This window comes from Ursus maritimus, unplaced genomic scaffold (assembly GCF_017311325.1).
Source record: "Ursus maritimus isolate PB19 unplaced genomic scaffold, ASM1731132v1 scaffold_21, whole genome shotgun sequence".
Lineage (NCBI taxonomy): Eukaryota > Metazoa > Chordata > Mammalia > Carnivora > Ursidae > Ursus > Ursus maritimus.
The window spans coordinates 21,669,076-21,688,334 of NW_024424564.1; the positions used below are offsets into that span (position 1 = coordinate 21,669,076).

Genomic DNA, 19,259 nt, shown 5'->3' on the forward strand with positions numbered 1-19,259 from the left:
TCTTTATCGTTTTTGTCTTATCCAATTCCATAATCTATCTGGATTTATTTTGTTTGTGTGATTTAAGAAATGGCTCTAATCTTATATTTTTCTAAATGCTACTTATTAAATAATCCATGCTTTGCCACACTGATATAAAATGACACCTTTATCATATAATGTATTTATAAGTTCTCTTATATTCCCTTAATTTGTTGATTCTTCTGATAATACTGTTCTGCCTTAATTAGTATAGTTTATTGGAACCTTTGAAATCTGGTAGAGGAAGTCCCCCAAAGTTCTTATTTTTTCAGAATTTTCTTAGGTCACCTCATGTATTTTCTCTTTCAAAGGGGTTTTGTTTATTTATGTATTTTGAAAAGAGTGGTAATTTTACTTTCATTGCTCTACCAACTATTAGACATACAGATACAGTTCTACTCTTTAGAGACCAGGTTCAGGATTACTGAATGAGTTTCACAAAAGAAGAGATTTGAGTTAAGCAGGGCTTAATTACAGAAGCATAACCATTGTCTGGGGTTGGCAATTCTAGATGACATGACTCAGTGCACACTTGGTGAACAACATCAGATAGGAAAGTCAAACAATAAGGCATCTTTGTTTCATATTTTACTAGAGCTCTTCATCATATTTGTAGTATGGATGCAAAAAACATAGGCCATCTTTCAAAGAAGGAGATAATTAATACTAAAAATGCTTATTAGATATTAGCAATTTGGAACAATTATAATGTTTGGAGAAGAAATCTTTTATTTATCCAAACAGCTTGCTTAGAGGAGAATTGAAATGCTGATCGCATCAAACGTTTAATAAGGCTTAAATAGATAAATTTACTTGAATCTTTCATTTAGGATTAAAGTGTATTGGTTTATAATGCAAATGTGTGTGAAAAGTTGCAGAATATTTTGTGCTTAGAAAAAATGATTTTAAAATTATCTCATTCTCTTTATAATATATGGATCATAATAAACATTGCGACCAAATTCAAAGTAAAAGCTGATTTAGATGATGCATGTTATCGAATGGAATTTAAATTAGATTGTTAGGATCCATAAAACAATCTCTTGGGATTTTAATTGGCATGCGTTGAATTTAAAGGTCATTATGCAGAGAAGTAATGTCTTTAGGATGTCAGTTTCTCCTCTCTGAAATATAAATTGTATCTTCATTTATTTGTTGTTGTTTCAGATATTCATATTAATCTTGCCCAGTTTTATTTTGGTTTACTCATCACAGTTTTGTAATTTTTTTCATTCCTAATAAGAAATACGTATTGGGTACCTGTCACATGCTAGTCGTGTGACTCTTCTGGGTACTAGGGTTACAAGATTGAACAAAACAAAACCCCTGCCTTTATCAAGCTTATATTCTAATAAAAAAGCATCAGACAAAAGAAAAATAAATAAGTAGGTATGTAATGTTAGGTTATAAACAGTAAAAGAAAGTAATAAACAGGAGAGTGGAGGGAAAGGTATGTGGTGATCCAAGCAAAACTTTTCAAAAATCACTTACCTATGTTTTTTCCTATCTTCTCCCCCCACCATGTTTCAGTAATGGTTATTGTGGTTATAAATAAGATATTCTAAAATCCTGTATTTAGGAAGGCATAATGTAAGTTGAGATTATTCACTTAGGTGACAGAAATTTATATCTCTAAAGACATAATACCTGTTTGTTTTTTCCAGATGAAATCATTTCAGTCAGATTTCATTTAGGTTTAAAGAAATTTAAAAAGAATATTTTTTTCCAAAATATAATGAGGACATGTAGATAATCTCAGTTCAGTTGTCTGATTCTTTTTGTTCAGTTCCACAAAGTTCTGTAGGAGGCATTAGAGGATGTAAGATAAGTGAGACACTGTCTATCCCCATAGGGAGGCTTGTGATCTAGTGACGAATTCAGAAGCAATTACAGAGAAGTTTCATGCATATTTGAGAGTGATAGATTCCTGGCCTATAGACCTTAATCAACTATGACTGTGAATTTTTGAAAAAGAAAATGAATGAAAGAAGTGATAAATGATGGATGTATAAACCAAATGCTGCTAAGACTAGAAGAGAGAATAAGTTTCGTAACTAAGGGATGAAGGAAAGCTTTCTGAAAGAGGTGATGTTTGGTCTTCATTGAGGAAGATGAATGAGTAGGGAAGGACATTTTGAGAACTTTGTGGAGAAGAGGCCTAGAGGCAGAAATTGTGTGGCTTGTTCTGAATAAAACAAGTCTGTGTGGATATATAAGTGAGAGCGAGTTGAGGGTGAGAGTGTTGGAAACAGAAAATATGGCGGGGGCGCCTGGGTGGCTCAGTCGTTAAGCGTCTGCCTTTGGCTCAGAGCGTGATCCTGGCGTTATGGGATCGAGCCCCACATCAGGCTCCTCTGCTGGGAGCCTGCTTCTTCCTCTCCCACTCCCCCTGCTTGTGTTCCCTCTCTCGCTGGCTGTCTCTCTCTGTTAAATAAATAAAATCTTTAAAAAAAAAAAAACAACAAAGAAAATATGGCGGAGAAGCAAATTAGGGCCAGATTGTGAGAGCCATGAATGCTATGCTGGGGTGTCAGGATATTATTCAGTGGGAGACAAAATACACTTTGTTCCATAAAAGTATCTCCTGTGTGTTGGTTTAATGCAAAGGAATTGCATACACTCATCTACATTTCTGAAAGGTAGTAAGTTTTGGCATTATAGAGGTTAGATTGACATGAAGCTAGATCAGGGACAGGGAGACTAGGAAATACTTATAAAAGTTCAGATCAAGAATACATTGGGAAAGAACCAGGAGGAGAAATAAATAACCTAAGTAGGTAAATTAAATCGGGAGTCAGGAGAAACCCTATTAAAAGGTGAAATTTCAGCAAAGACTTGAAAAAGGTAATTGAGTTACCAAGTGAGTAGCTGGGGGGAAGTCATTCCACACAAGAGTAATAAGCTGGCATATTTTTTAAAAAAGATTTTATATAATTATTTATTTGTTTGACAGAGAAAAGAAGGAGAACACAAGCAGGGGGAGTGGCAGGCAGAGGCAGAGGGAGAGGGAAAAGCAGGCTTCCTGCTGACAGGAAGCCCGATGCTCAGGATCATGACCTGAGATGAAGGCAGATGCTTAACCGACTGAGCCACCCAGGCACCCCCAAGCGGCATATTTGAGGAATAACAAGAAACCAAAGTAGAGGTGAGAAAGAATAGTAGGAGAGGAGCTCAGAGAGGCAATAGCTCGCGAGACACAGCCAGCGAGAGAGGGAGCACAAGCAGGGGGAGTGGGAGAGGAAGAAGCAGGCTCCCAGTGGAGGAGCCTGATGTGGGGCTTGATCCCAGGACCCCAGGATCACGCCCTGAGCCGAAGGCGGACGCTTAACGACTGAGCCACCCAGGCGCCCCTAAGGAACAGGGTCTTAATCTTTCTTTTTAAAGTTTTTATTTAAATTCCAGTTAGTTAACATTACAATGTAGTATTAGTTTCAGGTGTGCAATATAGTGATAGAACATTTCCATACAACACCCGGTGCTCATCATAGCAAGTGCCTTCCTTCATCCCCATCACCTATGTAACCCATCCCCCCATCCACCTCCATTCTGGTAACCATCAGTTCTCTATAGTTAAGAGTCTTTTCTTGGTTTTCAGTCTGAAAGGAGAAGAAGGACCTGTTAAATCGGGAAATGAACTGATGAGGTTTATATTCTAAAAGACCACTTTGCGATATTAAAACTGAAATAAAAAGAGCAAGAGTGTGTGTTGGTAACCAGTCAAGAAGCTTTCATAGCAGTTTTGTAGCATAGTAGTTTGGGGTGGTGGAAGTAGAGCATATGAATGGATTTGAGGAATATTTAGGGGAAAAATAAACTGGAATTTCTAAAACAAGCTATGTATGGGGAAGTGTCTGAGAAGATTCCTGAATTTTTTTACTCATGTAAATGAATAAATGTTGATGCCAGTCACGGAAATAGGAAATTTTAGGACATCTGGTTTTTGTGTCATTCAGTTATTTATATTTTGGACATGTTGATTATCAAGTGCCAATGAAATATCTATTTGGAGATGGTAGTTAGGCTGTTCGTGATGCAGAATTAAATCTTAGAGGGGTGTGTGGGTGGCTTGGTCATTAAGCATCTCCCTTCGGCTCAGGGCGTGATCCCAGCATCCTGGGATTGAGCCCCGCATTGGGCTCCCTCCTCCGCTGGAAGCCTGCTTCTTCCTCTCCCACTCCCCCTGCTTGTGTTCCCTCTCTCACTGGCTGTCTCTCTCTCTGTCAAATAAATAAATAAAATCTTAAAAAAAAAAAAAAGAATTAGATCTTAGAGAAGAGGTTGAAGATATAATTTAGGAATTGGAGTAGCTTGAATAGTGTCTCCCAAAAAATCACATCAACTCAGAACCTCAGAATGTGACCTCATTTAGAAATAGGGTATTTATAGATCTAATTAGTTAAGATGGGGTCATACTGGAATAGGGTGGACCTTAAATCCAATAGTGAGTGTCCTTATAAGAAGAGGAGAGGATGCAGAGAGACACAGAGGGAAGACAGCTATGTGAAGACAGAGGCAGAAACTGGAGTGGTATAACTCCAAGCCAAGGAATGCCAAGGATTGCCAGCAACCACCAGAAGCTAGGAAGGGGCAAGGAAAGGATTCTTCCCTACAGCCTTCAGGGAGAGCATGACTCAGCCCATACCTTGATTTCAGACTTCTAGCCTCCAGAACTGTAAGAGAATACCTTTCTATTGTTTTAAGCTACCAAGTGTGTAGTAATTTGTTACAGCCACCCTAGGAAATTAATAGAGGAATCGTCAGTGTATATTGAGGTATAGGTAAGATTGCCTAGGGAAAGCATACAGAGAGAAGAGGGGTTACACACTGGCTCTCACTGATAGTGAGTGCCCACAGACACATTTTGGACAATTTTGACAGTTGTATTATGCCCAAATTGTGCTTTAAATAGCAATAAGACAGGGCAAATGAGATACTTAGTTACCACACAAATTGATTGGTACCTATTTTATTCTGTCTAGCTGCTTCATACATTTATTAACCAACTGAAATCATTTGAGTTTGAATCCTTCTTCAAAAATGTTTAAAGGGGGCAAAAGGATTAATCCTTACAAACACTGAGTAGACACAAAATAACAAACTATCAGGGGATATGAAGAGCATAGGCCACAAATAAGAGAGCATGGTATCATGGAACCAGAGGGAGAGAATATTATAAAGAAGGAATATCAGAACCTCCTGAAAATCCACAGTAAGAAAAATACCCATTAGGTTTTGTTTCATAGATGCTAGTGGTGAGGGAAATAAGAGCTATTGGAGTGACATGGTTAGATAGGTCTATTTTAGAAAGATAATGTTCCTCTTAATATAAAGGATGAACAAGACTAAAGGAAAGAGAAAAAAATTGGTAAGTAGGTATTGCATATACCCAGTCAAGAGCTAATGAAGATTGAAAATGAAAAGGAGGTATAATTAAGAGGTTGTGTATATAAAAACTTGGGGATTAAAGGAAAGAATAATAGAAGATGGTTCTTAAGTTAAAACTTGCTTAATTAAGTGGATAATAATATTTTTAACACAAGAAGGAAGAACTAGTAGAAGCTCTCCTTTTATTAGATTAATGGATTTCTAAAGCCAACAAAAAAGAAATGGAATAGAAGAAAAAACAGGAGTCTTCATCTATTCCAAAATTATCATTTAAAGATATCCTGAAAGTGATCCTAGGGAAAAGCAACTGATAAGGGTGGTTAAAGCTCAGTTTGACTAGATTTAAATGTATGAACACAGTTAAATAGGAAATTGATACATAACAATAGAAGCCTTGAACTCTGTGACTTTGATTCAGGACATACAAGTGAGCCTCCTTTTTCACTGCAGTCAGAATGAAGCTGCTGAAGTAGATTCCAAAGATAATATTGAACCTGTACATGAAAGGCTTTGTTTGACTTTGAGGATGTCCTGCCTCTTTATCAATTGTTTGCACTTACTCTTAAAAAACCACCGGAGCTGTGAGGCCACCATGACCTCAACCACAGAGGAAACTGTGATGTAGATTCGGAAAACTTCAAGGAGATCCCACAACCACCAGGTGTCCAAAGGAGAAAGGCTTTGATGGGATTTCACATAACCCTGAACCAAGGCTGGCAATTCCGATCAACTGTAAGAGTCCTAGGATCTCAGGTGTTTTGGCTAGAGATTCAGGGAGCCATGTACATCGAGTAAGACTGCTCTTCTGCCATCACAGTTATGTAGGGTTGGAGAAGAAGCTCCCTTATACTAAACAAAAAGTACCTTCTGTAGGCCTTCATTGTAGTGGAAAAGAGTAGCTTTATGAGCCCTTAGGAACACCACAGCCCTTCTCTACCCTCATCACCTTCATCAGTGTTAAGTTAGTGAACATGCAATAAGACCATCTTTTACTAATCTCCGTTTTTCTAACAACAGTCCCATGTGCTCAGCAGCCTCTGCTGTTGGCTTCTGTATTTGTGTCATCTGAAATCAAGAGGGATACTGGGGGTCCTATGTATCCCTGCCTTCATCTTCCCTTTATTACTAGAAATCTGGGAGTCCCAGAACTCAGAATTCCTCTGAGTAATTCCCACCCATCTTCCCCCTACCACACCCTCACAGCTTCACCACTATCTTTCTAGGGACGGCAGGGACTAATCCCATCATGCCTTTGATCTCCATTCCTGTCTGCAAGGAACAAGAGAACGGCTAGGGGAAAGGGAAGATAGAGCTATTTTATTGGGTAGCACCTTTCCCAGCTATTGTGAATAAAATAACACAAACCCACCTCTCTAGCCCCTTACTCTTTATAGTAAGATCTAGATATTTCTCTTTTTGGTTATAAGAGGGGAAAAAGGGGCGCCTGGGTGGCACAGCGATTAATCGTCTGCCTTCGGCTCAGGGCGTGATCCCGGTGTTATGGGATCGAGCCCCACATCAGGCTCCTCCGCTATGAGCCTGCTTCTTCCTCTCCCACTCCCCCTGCTTGTGTTCCCTCTCTCGCTGGCTGTCTCTATCTCTGTCGAATAAGTAAATAAAAATCTTTAAAAAAAAAAAAAGAAATGAATGTTGATTTTTGTTGTGTTACTTAAACCATATATGCATTTGAGCCAAATTGCGTCACAATTGAAAATATTGCGGCCTGTTAATATAATGAAGAAACAAGAACTTACACAGCTGTTCTTTTCCTGGAAAGTGAATATAGTGGTTGAAAAAAAATTGAAGCTTCATCATTATTAGGGATGAATTAATTCTGTTCTATAATAAATTACCAAATGTCGTTTAATAAATCATTTTTTTAGAAAGTCAGGTCAGCAGTAAATATCCAGTATCTCATTACTTATTTCGTATAGTCACACTGAACATGAAGAGTACTTCCATTTTAAATTGCTTTTGCTAAATCTTAGAAAAATGGTTTTGGCAGTTTGGTTAGTATCAAACCTAAAGCTTAAACACAAAACAGCTCTTGTTGAAAATACCACTTTCATAAGATTAATATGCTTTTAATTAGCAAATTGGAATGAATTGTTAAACATTACTACCTCCATGTTTAACTACCGTTTGACTCTCATTGATGGCTTTTCTTTCTCCATAGATTGTTTACTTTAACTGAAAGAGGAGGAATCTTATTTGAATAATCCATATTTTTCCCCCATCTGCAGAAAGTACCCAAGAAAAGTGGGGATTTCCAATGTGCCAATATTTGAAGGAAGAGAGATGGTGCTGTGGTCGTAATGCCAGAATGTCAGCATGTTTGGTATGATTATATTTTTGCTGGACTAAGAGCTTTATCCAGATGTTGCAGAATTTATTATTTTTGGCTAATATTATAAATTAAATGCTAAGTTTTGCAGAGCATCATTATTAATGCTTTTGTGCATTGCAAATTTTAAGAAAAAAAATGACTTGCCCTTCCAACATTATCTACTACTTAACATGCATTGTGGTAACAATTTATGGTTATACTTTTTTACATGTAATTTTTATATGTAATTAATTATCATATAGAATGTACCAACTAGCAGGTATTTAATACAGAATTATTAGTTCAGTGCTTTATTCACAGTTCTGTGGCATGTTTGTGTATGTTTGTAGTAGATCATTTGGTCCCTTAATTTCTTATAGAATGGGAAAAATATTAATAAGCTACCTGGAATATGAAGTAACTATTTAATTAGTTTTTTAATTTAATGTGCCTGATTTGGCCAGTGTCCTTAGACCTAGAACATTTTAGCATGTGGTATTCTGTATTCACGGTGCTATGTTAGTTTACAAAGGATAAACGTAAGTTAAAAAGTGTAAGTTATTTTTTGTCATGAGAAACTTAAAATATAGTTGGTTAAGTAATGTGTTTAATGTCCAACCCCAAGATAAATTAATTATTCTATGGTCATTATTTTTAGGCCAGTTACACAGCAGTATAAAAAATAGTGCTCCAGTGTTCTAGGTCTTAGATCCTAGAATTATTTTAGAAATCTATTTATGCTCAAATAATAATTTTTATAAATCTCCTTAAATTGCTTTTCTTGGAAATTGTCTTGTTCTTTCATTATATCTGCTAGTGATATTTGTTCAGAGTCATGTTCAAATGACAGGCAATTCTTGGAATGACTTTGGTTCTAAGAATGCCAGCAACCAGGATTATACCCTCCAGGCAAGAAATTAAAATAGTCTTTCCTGGGGAATCTGACTAGCCTAAGAGAAAAGACCTAATGATACTGGAATCGGGGATTTTACAACAAAGTAGGATACTTGTCGCCTTTATGATGAAACACACAACCAGCAGTCCTCACTCATAAGCATAATACTTCTAATCAGGTTTATGATACCCCCATTTTAATTATCAGCAGATAGCCAAGAATCACATAGATGTCTAAAGAAAGTCTAACATGAAAGAACAGAGATCAGATAAGGAGAACAAAAGAAACTTGGAGGAAATAGAGACTACAAAATCAAATAAAATAATGTAAAATAACTATTAATATCCCTTAGATAAAAGAATATACTGCATTCACAAAATAAAAATGGTTGCTGTGGGGGCGTCTGGGTGGCTCAGTCATTAAGCGTCTGCCTTCGGCTCAGGGCATGATCCCGGCGTTCTGGGATCGAGCCCCACATCAGTCTCCTCTGCTAGGGGCCTGCTTCTTCCTCTCCCACTCCCCCTGCTTGTGTTCCCTCTCTCGCTGGCTGTCTCTGTCAAATAAATAAATAAAATCTTTTAAAAAAAATGGTTGCTGTGAAAATAAACATTCAAAGAAATAAAAAGAAGCATTTTGAAAATAAATTTCAGAATATAGAATATATAGACCATACTGCACTTAATAGATTTTCCTGACCAACGTCAGCTTCCTATAGAATGCCCCTCTCCTTGGCTCCATCCCAGTCCCTGGCTACCTTGGCAACTTTTTTGAAGGCCAAGGAACATTTTTTTGGTGCATTTTTTATTGCCTTTTGCTCCATACATGACCTTTTCTACAAATAATCAAAGCCTCAGGGATTAAAAAAGAGAGAAAGACCTTTCTGGTGACACTTTCAGAAAAATCGTTAAGGGACTAACCAGAGATAAAATTTTAATTAGATTAGTACAATCTTGTCAGCATACTTTAACCCTGATAAAACTGCAAAATATTTTAGATTAGTATGACATGAACACTTGATATATTTTCTTCATTATCTTTATTTAGTGGCCAAGAAAAATACTAATGTTTGCAAGAAACTTCTTATCACCTACCTGATTATCTTTTATTATGTCATCATAATTTATCATTTATATTTTTAAAATCCCTCATCCACAACACATACTAAAAGTAGTCTTGTTATTGACTACTTTTAACTAGTTATATTTATCTAAAAGCAGATACTTTTATCAACACCAAGCAACTTATTAAAAATTCTTGTTTCTTTATTCAGTTTCAGTCTTTTAGCAAAAGCCGTAACACAAAAATCTAATCTGAAATGAGCACAAACAGTACCGTAAATGAAAGTCAGTGTTTTCTTCAATAATAAATTTATTCTAGGCCTGTTGCTGTTTAATTTAATATGAAAATTATATAGTATCTTTCTTCTGTATTCATAAATCTGTGGCTGTAGATGTTCAGTAAAGGTATCTTTCAAGTCAATGGAAAAATTGCAAATTTTTTCTTCAAACACTTTCTGTGAAGCAACTTTTTATACAGTGAACTCATTTTGCTACTAAATCTTCATGGTGTGAGAGCAAGAGAAGTTTATCAGTGTTCAAAGAACAAGTTTTTGCTTCTCGCTCACTTGCTACCTAACTATACAACTTGTGGCAAGTACTTTACCTTGTCAGGGAGCTTGTGCAGCTGTAAAAATTGTACTTACACAGGATAATCTGTAAATTATCTTTAGTTTTAGAAGTATATGATTCAGCTATATCTAACAAGTATTATTAATGAAGAATAGCAATCGGAAGCAAATATGGGTATTTTAAATTGAACAGGAAGTACATGCAGATCTATTATATTTTACTACTTTGTTTTGAAATATTTTGATTAAAATTTAAAAAATAAAGTTAAATATTGAAATATTAAAATATTTTAATCTAATTTAGTTATAAAACTCTATGTGTAGACATGTGTTTCTAAAAAAAGTTTTAGAAGCCTCTATTCCATATTTAAATTATGGCAAATCTTTCATATATACCTTTCGTATATGTTGGATTATGAGTATTTACTAGAAATATTAGGAAATATTTTCTAAAACTGTTCTAGATCTTAAATAAATATAAATAGAAAACTAGCTATATATAAAATTGTAAAAATAGGTATTACTTTCTCTTCTACTGGGCACTTGATCATATATGAATTTGATGTGAATTTACAGACCAGGCAGATCAAAACTATACATACTTTTCTAAACTAAGTTTTCAGTACAACCTTGTATAATAAAATATGAAACTGTGTTTATAAAAAATTAGATGAAAATAAGTTAAAAGTAACAAACGTGTGTGCGCGTGTATGTATAGTATATACACACATACATAATAATAGCTTTGAATTAAAAAAATAATAATTTTGGATTTGATTGTTTTAGCTAAACTAAAAGTGAGCCAAGAGGATGTTATTTCATTTCTTTTCTGTTTTATTTTTTCTAAAATTCAAGGAGTGTATACAGTTGAGGTGTGTTTGTGCTTGTGTACATGACACATATCTATTATAAACCAACCCTAAATTATACAAGTGTACCAGTTAACATTCCTTAATGATATTAACACTTTTAAATGTATAAACTTACATGTTATCACTTGATTAATCTTTTTAAATGTCACGTTATAAGCCCTTGTACGGTGTGTTTATAAGTCTTATAAGGTAAGACCAAATATATGAGCAGTCTCTGTCTTATTTTTTTCTCCTTATTTTTACTCCAAAGGCATTGGAACGAGTTGCAGTTGGCCAAGGGGTAAGTAAAAAGGTTTACTCTAATACAGCAGATGGACCGGATAGTTTTCTTAAAGTACTCTTCCTACTTGACCTGCTGTTGAACTTAAAACCTGATGGCTTTTAATAAATATCACTTCTTCTTTCACCTCTTCATATTGAAATTTATACATTTTCTGTAAGTTTACTTTAAAAGAGAAGTGAACTTTCAGAAAAAGTAAATTAAACTTTTAACTTCTACATTATATTCTTGATACTAATGTCTCATTTCTTCATAATATACTAAACAGTCTATAAATATTTCTAAAGACTACTATTGCTGACAGGCTTTTATGGACTTAGTTCAAGCAAAGATAAACATGGTATAGCATTCAGTTTATTTTTTACCTATAGTCCAAAACACACATTTTGTTGTTGTTTTAACTGTTTTCCTTATTTTACTTGATTAGTCATTAATTGAAATAGCCAAATGGGCTTGCGCATATAAACAGAAGTTAATGTATCCCCAAAATATCCATGTAATTGCCTTATCCTCTACCTTATAATTCATGAAACATTTTAGAAATTTCTAAAAAAATTTTAAGATTTCTTTTTAAGCCTTTCACAAGATTTCTTAGCTTTGCACAGTGGCAGTATCTTAACCAATGAGGTTTATCCGAGGCACGATTATTGCTAATTGAAAACAAGATTTCTTGTTAGACCTAAATTTTAGTTTTTTTAAGGAACGTTAATATGTTAATTTGAATTTTTTAAAATTATAATAATAATTTGAAAAAGACAATAGCAACAAATATCATTTACTGAGTATTTACTGGGCCAGGTACAATGCTAAGAACTTTTTTTAAAAAATGTATTCATAATACCTATCTGAAAGTTGATAAAAACTGTTGTTTTTAAAGGCATTAGAGCATATTGTTTAGGTGTGTGGGCTTTAGTCTCAAACGCCTGGTTTGCAGTTAACAGCCATATTGCATATCAACCTAGTGGTTCCCTAGGGATGTGGAAGAGGAAAGAGCCTTTATCATAATAATGTTCCTGTGCATTTTTGTGGTGTTTTTCAATTTCCCAAGTGCTTACTCATATTTACAGTCAATCTTGTAAGTTGGGTATTATCCCAAACTTACATGAGAACATGATACACAGCAGACGTTTAATAATGCATTCTAGCTCCCTTAATTAATTGCAGAGTTCTGACTTCCAGCTCAGTGCCCTTTCCACTAGACCTGTAAAATGCATGCCTAAGATAATACACTTTAAGGGTGTGCTCTTTTTGCTCCCTCCCATTTAAAATGCGTTAAAGTGTTAAGTTGATTTATCACTTCCGAAGGAAAGAAAGTAAACTCTGAGCCACATCCAGTTTATTCTTGGAATAGTCAGACACACAGTGCCAGGGAGATATTGATTCCCTTACCACTTACCCCCAGTCTGTATTTACCAGAATGGATAGTCCTAGTTATTCTAGGAATGCACATTTGAAGGTACTTCATCACTCTCTTCCCTTTTTCTTAGGAAACAGCTGTAAAGCTCTTACTTACTCGGGATAACTTGGGAATGATGATTTATTCTATCCTGTTTGTATATCTGTATGCATTTCCATATGATCTCTTGTTTAAATGCATTTCTTGGGTTTTTTTTGTCCTTTTCAACCAGTTTTTAATAACTATATAAATTTATTTCTAAATTATCTTTATACCGTTTATATAATTTTTCTCAAAGGCACAGAATGGAAAGCTTTATTTTTAATAATTTTTTGCTTTTTGCTTTTAGAGATAGTGGAGGGAAGGGGGGAGGGAGAAGAAGAATCCTTAAGCAGACTCCCCATGTGCATGGAGCTAGACATGGGGCTCAATACCAGGATCCTGATAACATGACCTGAGCTGAAGTCGAGAGTCAGCCCCTCATCTGACTGAGTTACCCAGGCACACCATATTTTTAAGAGGTTTTTTTTTCCCTAAATGAAATACATAATAAAACTAATGATACCTCATCCCTGCCCAAGTGTCCAAGAGGCAAAATAGCATCATGGCTTGATACAGAGACATCTGAGCTAGGCTTCTTCAGTTCAAATACCAGCTCAACTATTTTTAGAATTTAGTATAAAATTTACATAAAATTAATCTTCCTACTTATATAACTAACCAAATAAAAAATAAGAACTTTGTAAGCCATTTTAATACTAATGCTAATATTATGCTTCATATAATAATAGATTTCCCAGAATGCCTTGAATTTCAATAGAACAATAGGTGTTAATATATGAAAGGGGATTTCAGCATTTTTGTGAGAAAACTGAAGGGATTTGGGAAGAAGTGAGGGACAGATGATAGAGATTTTTGGTACTGCAAAAAAGAATTATCAAGATGAAAAAATGCCAAATGAAAAGTATATCCAGAGATGGGAAATTTAGAATGAAATGTTTTAGAGCAGTCTTCCAGGAAAAAAAGTTTAGAAATCAGTTTGTCTTAAGTCAAGGAGTTGTATTTAGAAAGAGATTTTATATAAGAAGTTATAAATTTTACTGTGGGCACTCAAGTATGTATGTATGTCTGCTGTCAGTACGTTATTTTAGGAGCTGAATTGGGGACTGTGGTATTCTTAACACCATTTCTGACTAGAATCACCCTCCCCACTATTCCCACCATCCAGAAAAGATGTAACGTGTTCTTTCCAAGTGTTCTATCAAGATCCTGCAAGTCAGACATTTTCCAGTGACTTAAGAAGGCAATGCCATTAGGTGAAGAGCCAAGAAATAATGGTTGACCCTCAACTCCCAACTTGTGTTTTCTTGTAGTTTCAACACCAGGGGCCCACAGTGTAGGAACTTGAGGTCAGATGAGGAGAGGAGCAATAGAGTTAAGTTTTCTGCCTAAGCATACAGGCAAGATTTTATTTTGTGCTAAACTCCATCTGAATCCAAACATATTTTTGTTGAGAACAGATGAAAATAACAATTTTGTGCTCTGAAGGAGAAGAGAAGTTACAAAAGGATAACTCAGGGAATATGTACAGTCTACTGACCTCTGTCTTTAAAACTTTACCAGACACTGCACAGTTTGGAGTTTCACCTTATTAGACTTCTCAGAACAATTCAGTATGGTTGACCTCCCTTTACTCTGGCTCATTTTTCTTTTCTTTTCTTTCTTTTTTTTTTTTTTTCCGTTAGTGACTTGGAATGGAACCAGGGTTGTTGCTGATAATATTTGCTATTTCATGTTGGATTTATTTACACTCTCAATATTAGGAGGTCTGTGCGAATGTGGTGGAGTTTGGGAGACTTTTGCAGTTTCTTAGTTTGATTACCACTTCCGTTTTTTCAACGAAGTGTTTTATTTTATGTATAGTACTTTTTTTTACCTTCTACTTCTTCAAAATTATCATGTTTCACTGGGGCCTTTCTCTTCAGTCATACCTTCTTTCCTTTGGAAAGCCTTCATGGACACCTAATCCTATGTCCTTTCCAAAGGACAAAAAGCGTGCCCTTTTCAACTCTACAATAGCCAATGCTATGATCTTTCAGACCTCAGACATATTTTTAGAATGTCTTTAGTTAGAATAGTACGTTCTCTTTCCAGGTGTGAATCCTGAGTAATATTATCTCAGTTCCACCGCCATTAGGACAAACCCACATTCTCTTCTCTTTTGCACGTATTCTACCTGACTGCTCTCTTAGAGGCTCCAGAGCTGATTTGGCTAGTCATGAAAGTTTATTTCCACATTTTATATTGAATGGCACTCCATTTGGGACATTAGCTTATTTTTCTTTGATTTTGCTTTTTCTTCTTCATTCACTACCATTTCTCTTACAGTGTCTTCTATTTTCATGCAGAATTACTTTCTCAGTGAGTATTAGCCTCAGGATTTTAATGTAACTTAAAATGGAAAAATTTTTAAAGTGTCCTCAATGTTTTGCAACAAAGTCAGGTTTCTAACATTCACTTATGGTCCTAACTCTAGTATTGATTTGATTTATGTTTTTTGTTTCTTGTGCTCATATACGTATCTACATTTTTTTCAGCTGCCTACTGAATCACTCTTCTATCGAGCTGTCCTTCAGGATATTATTAAAGAATGTTATGGCATCACCAAATGGTATGAGAATTTTAATAAGAATAACTATATTGTTTTGTAAGTGAAGTGACTTTTAGCCCAGATGAATTTATTCAGGGTCACTGTTATTAGTAGAAGAAGCTTTGAATTTGATCTTAAGTCTATGGTAACAAGGAAGTATGCAGCAGCTATATCTTAGGTTAATCATTATTAAAGTGGGGGCTCTAATGACTCCTTTTTGTCCTGAAGAGTTGGTGTAATGATAAAGTGGTCTGTATCAATTGTAATTTAGAATTTTAGAAACGTTGAAATGTTATATATAAGTAATTCAGTGACTGTAACATTATTATATGAGCAAGAGTTATATTTAAAATGTTTCACAACCAATACAGCCTAAACACTTAGCTAATGAGAACAGAAATTGATCATAAACAATTGTGGCCATTGTTACTGGTAAAATAGTAGCCCTGCATATGTTTTGTTTTTGTTTTTTCCAAATAATGCATTGCATAGACAGAGAGGCAGGGATGGGAGAATTTTTCCATGATATTGGTTCAGTAAGTGCTGTACTCAAGCTTACATTTGCAATTCTGGCAAGTTTCATGAATATCCTCTTGCTAATTACAATTTTAGGATTCTGATAGCCATTTGATTGTAATAGGATTATTCTTCAAGTTAAAATAGGACAATTTTGAGGTTCTCAAAAATGAATCCACACTTATTAACAGACATAGAAACTATTTTTAGATTAGTTATTTTGTCTGTAGGAGAGAAAATTACATTTTTTTTTACTGATAGAAATTATGACATATAAATACTACATACCCATTGGTTTAAACTATCATTTCTGTGTAGATAACTCCCAAATCTGATTGCAGACTCCATTCTCTTTTCCCTGTTTACCAATCTTCAGAATTGTCTACAAGTGAATTTCTCATGCTTTCTGAACTACTGAGAAGTAGTTCCCTCTCTTGAGTTCACCACAAGATACTAACCTGGTTGAAAAAAGCCACATAATTTTGCAAATATTGCAAATATTGACTGCCTGCCTCTTTTGAGACCTCAAATCTCTATAAATTTTTTTATTCTCCTAATGACAACTTAAAATTGTCTCCATTTTTTTTTAATCTTTCTTCTCACTTAAAAATTAAACACCCTCCATGTTCCTCCCTTCTTTTACTACATAGAAGATAGATGGTTTGTATTATAAGACTTCTTTCATTCCAGAGCCTGATTGACCTTTCAGCCACATTTGACCATTCGATAATTTTTTTCTCCAAACTCTTGTCCTCCTTCTCTTCCATTAAGTTGCTTCTGAGTTTCTTTTTCCTACTGTGCACAGTCTTCTATTTCCTGAAAGGTTCTTGTTCTTACTCATCTCCTACGTATAGCTAGACATTCTCTAATATTTTTATACTCCACTCCTGCTCTTAATATTCCCTCTTTCTCTTAGGAATTACCCTCACAACTGATATCTTGAATCAGGTATCCATTCCCACCACTTTCATTTAAGTACATTACTGATCAGATTCAGCATATCCAAAAACCAAAGTCAACTCCCCACAATTCTAGTCTCTTTCTTTCTTCTCATGACTTCTTTTGTTAAACCTAGGAGTGCCATGACCATTATCAAGCTTTAGAAATCTTAATTATATTTAATTTTATTCTTCTTCCATCATCAGGCCACATATTCTTGATAGTTGCCAAGACTTACACGTTGTTATTTTTTCAACCCAGCAATTAATTTATTGTATGACAGGCAGCCTGTTAGGTTCTGGTTGCATAGGATATATTGTCCACACAGAAATATTTCGTATTCTAGTCAGGATAGCATGTGCAAAAAACAAAGACAGTGATAGAAACCCGTTTCCAGTAACGGCAGACTAGATCATTAGAACCAACTCTCCTTCTGAGAAAAGTGAAAAACATTGAAGGGGTGTGTGTGTGTTTATATATGTGTGTGTATGTGTTTGTTTTTAATTGGTTTAAGAATATAACAGACCTATCAAGAAAGTTAAGAATTATAGGGCCGGGAGTGATTTCACCAAGATGACAACATAGGTTGTTCCTGACTTTGCTCCCCCTCACAAGAACAACTAACAACTATTACAAAACAAGACACCATTGAAAGAATCCTAGAACATGGGGGTGAGGCTGAAGCACCCCCCAGGACCTCAGAGACCAAGACAGACTTCATCAGAAGGGCAAGAGAAGCAGCTACATGTTGACCACATTGCTTCTCCTCTCAGGCCAGTGCAGCAGCACATGGAGAGGTCTCCCCTGAGCCTCTGGTTCCTCCAGTGGGAAAAGAACCCAGGGAGAACAGCCACCCCATCAGCATTGGGGGTTACTTTGTGAAAGCCCATACTCTGATCTTGCCCCACAGTTATTGCAGGGAAGTCTGTGGGGCTCAACCACTGAAAATCTGACTGGGATAGAAAAGGGGGAAGGGGCTTGCAACAATCAGCACATAGATATTGGCAGACCAAGTTCATACCTGTAGTGCCCAAGTAATAATCCCAACTGGTGGATTTGCTCATCTGCAGAACCAAGTCAGGGGCTCACTTTGACCAGGAAACTCAGTGGGGTGCATATCTGACTGATTCAGATTCTCAAATGAGGAGTTTTGCCATCCCTAGAATCTGGTTTGCCCACTCCCAGGCAGGGGGCTGAATCACAGCCCCACCCACTGTTGAGAGTATCTTCTGGTCCCACCTGACCATGGAACATGTCGCGTTGGTGGCAACTTCTGGAAGCTCAGTAGCACTCCAGCCAGGAGGCAGGCTGGCAGAGCTGATCCACCCCAGAGCAAATGCAGTACCAAGTACAAAGAATTGTTTTATTATGCAAGGCAGGAAGATTAATTCAATCAAGAGCGAAACTGGAGAGCCTATTTGGGAACTAGAATATTGGAAAATTTGGAGAGTAGCCTGGAGTAGTCTCTTCCCTCCTGCCCAGTTAAAGGAGCTGACACATAACACCAGTGTGGAATGTGTCTTTTGCCCATCTGACCAAAATGGTTGGCAACAACTCCTGGAAGGTGTGTGGTCCAGCAATGCTTGAGTCTAGAGAAAGGCAAAGGCGATAGTTTACAAAGCAAAGCCAGTGGCCCTCTTCAGCTAGGGAACTTGGGGAGCAGATTGGCTTGAGTTAAGACAACAAGGAGCTTGGGGCGCCTGGGTGGCACAGCGGTTAAGCGTCTGCCTTCGGCTCAGGGCGTGATCCCGGCGTTACGGAATCGAGTCCCACATCAGGCTCCTCCGCTATGAGCCTGCTTCTTCCTCTCCCACTCCCCCTGCTTGTGTTCCCTCTCTCGCTGTCAAATAAATAAATAAAATCTTAAAAAAAAAAAAAAAAAAAAGACAACAAGGAGCTTTCCCAACTTTAGAGAGCACCGAATCCTATCTGTTAGACCCCAGGGAGCACCAGAGCTCTCCCAGCTTTAGAGTTGCTTCTCTCACTGCACCTGGGCAAGGAATCTAATTCATAGACCCACTCATTGCTGAATACAGCCTTCAGCCTGTCCAACCAGGGAACCTAACCAGAACACACAGGAAGCTGCATAGCCCATTCAACAGCCCTACTTATAGTCACACTTGAACACAGAGCACTGCCCACATCATCCCTTATCTGCAGAATAAAACTAGTGACATCACCTGACGAGGGAATTCAGTGCATGCTCTGGCCTGATTTGGGTCCCCAGACAATGAGCTATACAGGCCCTGGGTCTTATCCTGCTTCCCTTCTGTGGCAAGAAAGTTAATTATAGCCCCGTATACTACTGAATATAGTACCCAGTAGTAACCATCTAGTTAGCCTGACTAGAGA

General features: G+C 36.4%; 1 protein-coding gene and 1 pseudogene across 9 annotated transcripts in view; both read left to right on the forward strand.

Moving 5' to 3' along the window:
* METTL25 (methyltransferase like 25) overlaps nucleotides 1-19,259 on the forward strand; it is a 137,240-nt gene that overhangs the window by 59,314 nt on the left and 58,667 nt on the right. For all 9 annotated transcript variants that reach the window (XR_566578.2, XR_566579.2, XR_566580.2 and 6 more), the window contains 3 exons: nucleotides 7,650-7,744; nucleotides 11,377-11,406; nucleotides 15,400-15,473. Coding sequence is in view for 3 of the 9 variants with exons in the window: in XM_008683602.2 (XP_008681824.1) it covers nucleotides 7,650-7,744; nucleotides 11,377-11,406; nucleotides 15,400-15,473 (199 nt within the window). In the remaining 6 variants the exon portion in view is untranslated. The remainder of the gene's footprint in view (nucleotides 1-7,649; nucleotides 7,745-11,376; nucleotides 11,407-15,399; nucleotides 15,474-19,259) is intronic.
* On the forward strand, nucleotides 12,000-12,151 carry LOC121104482 (annotated as a pseudogene).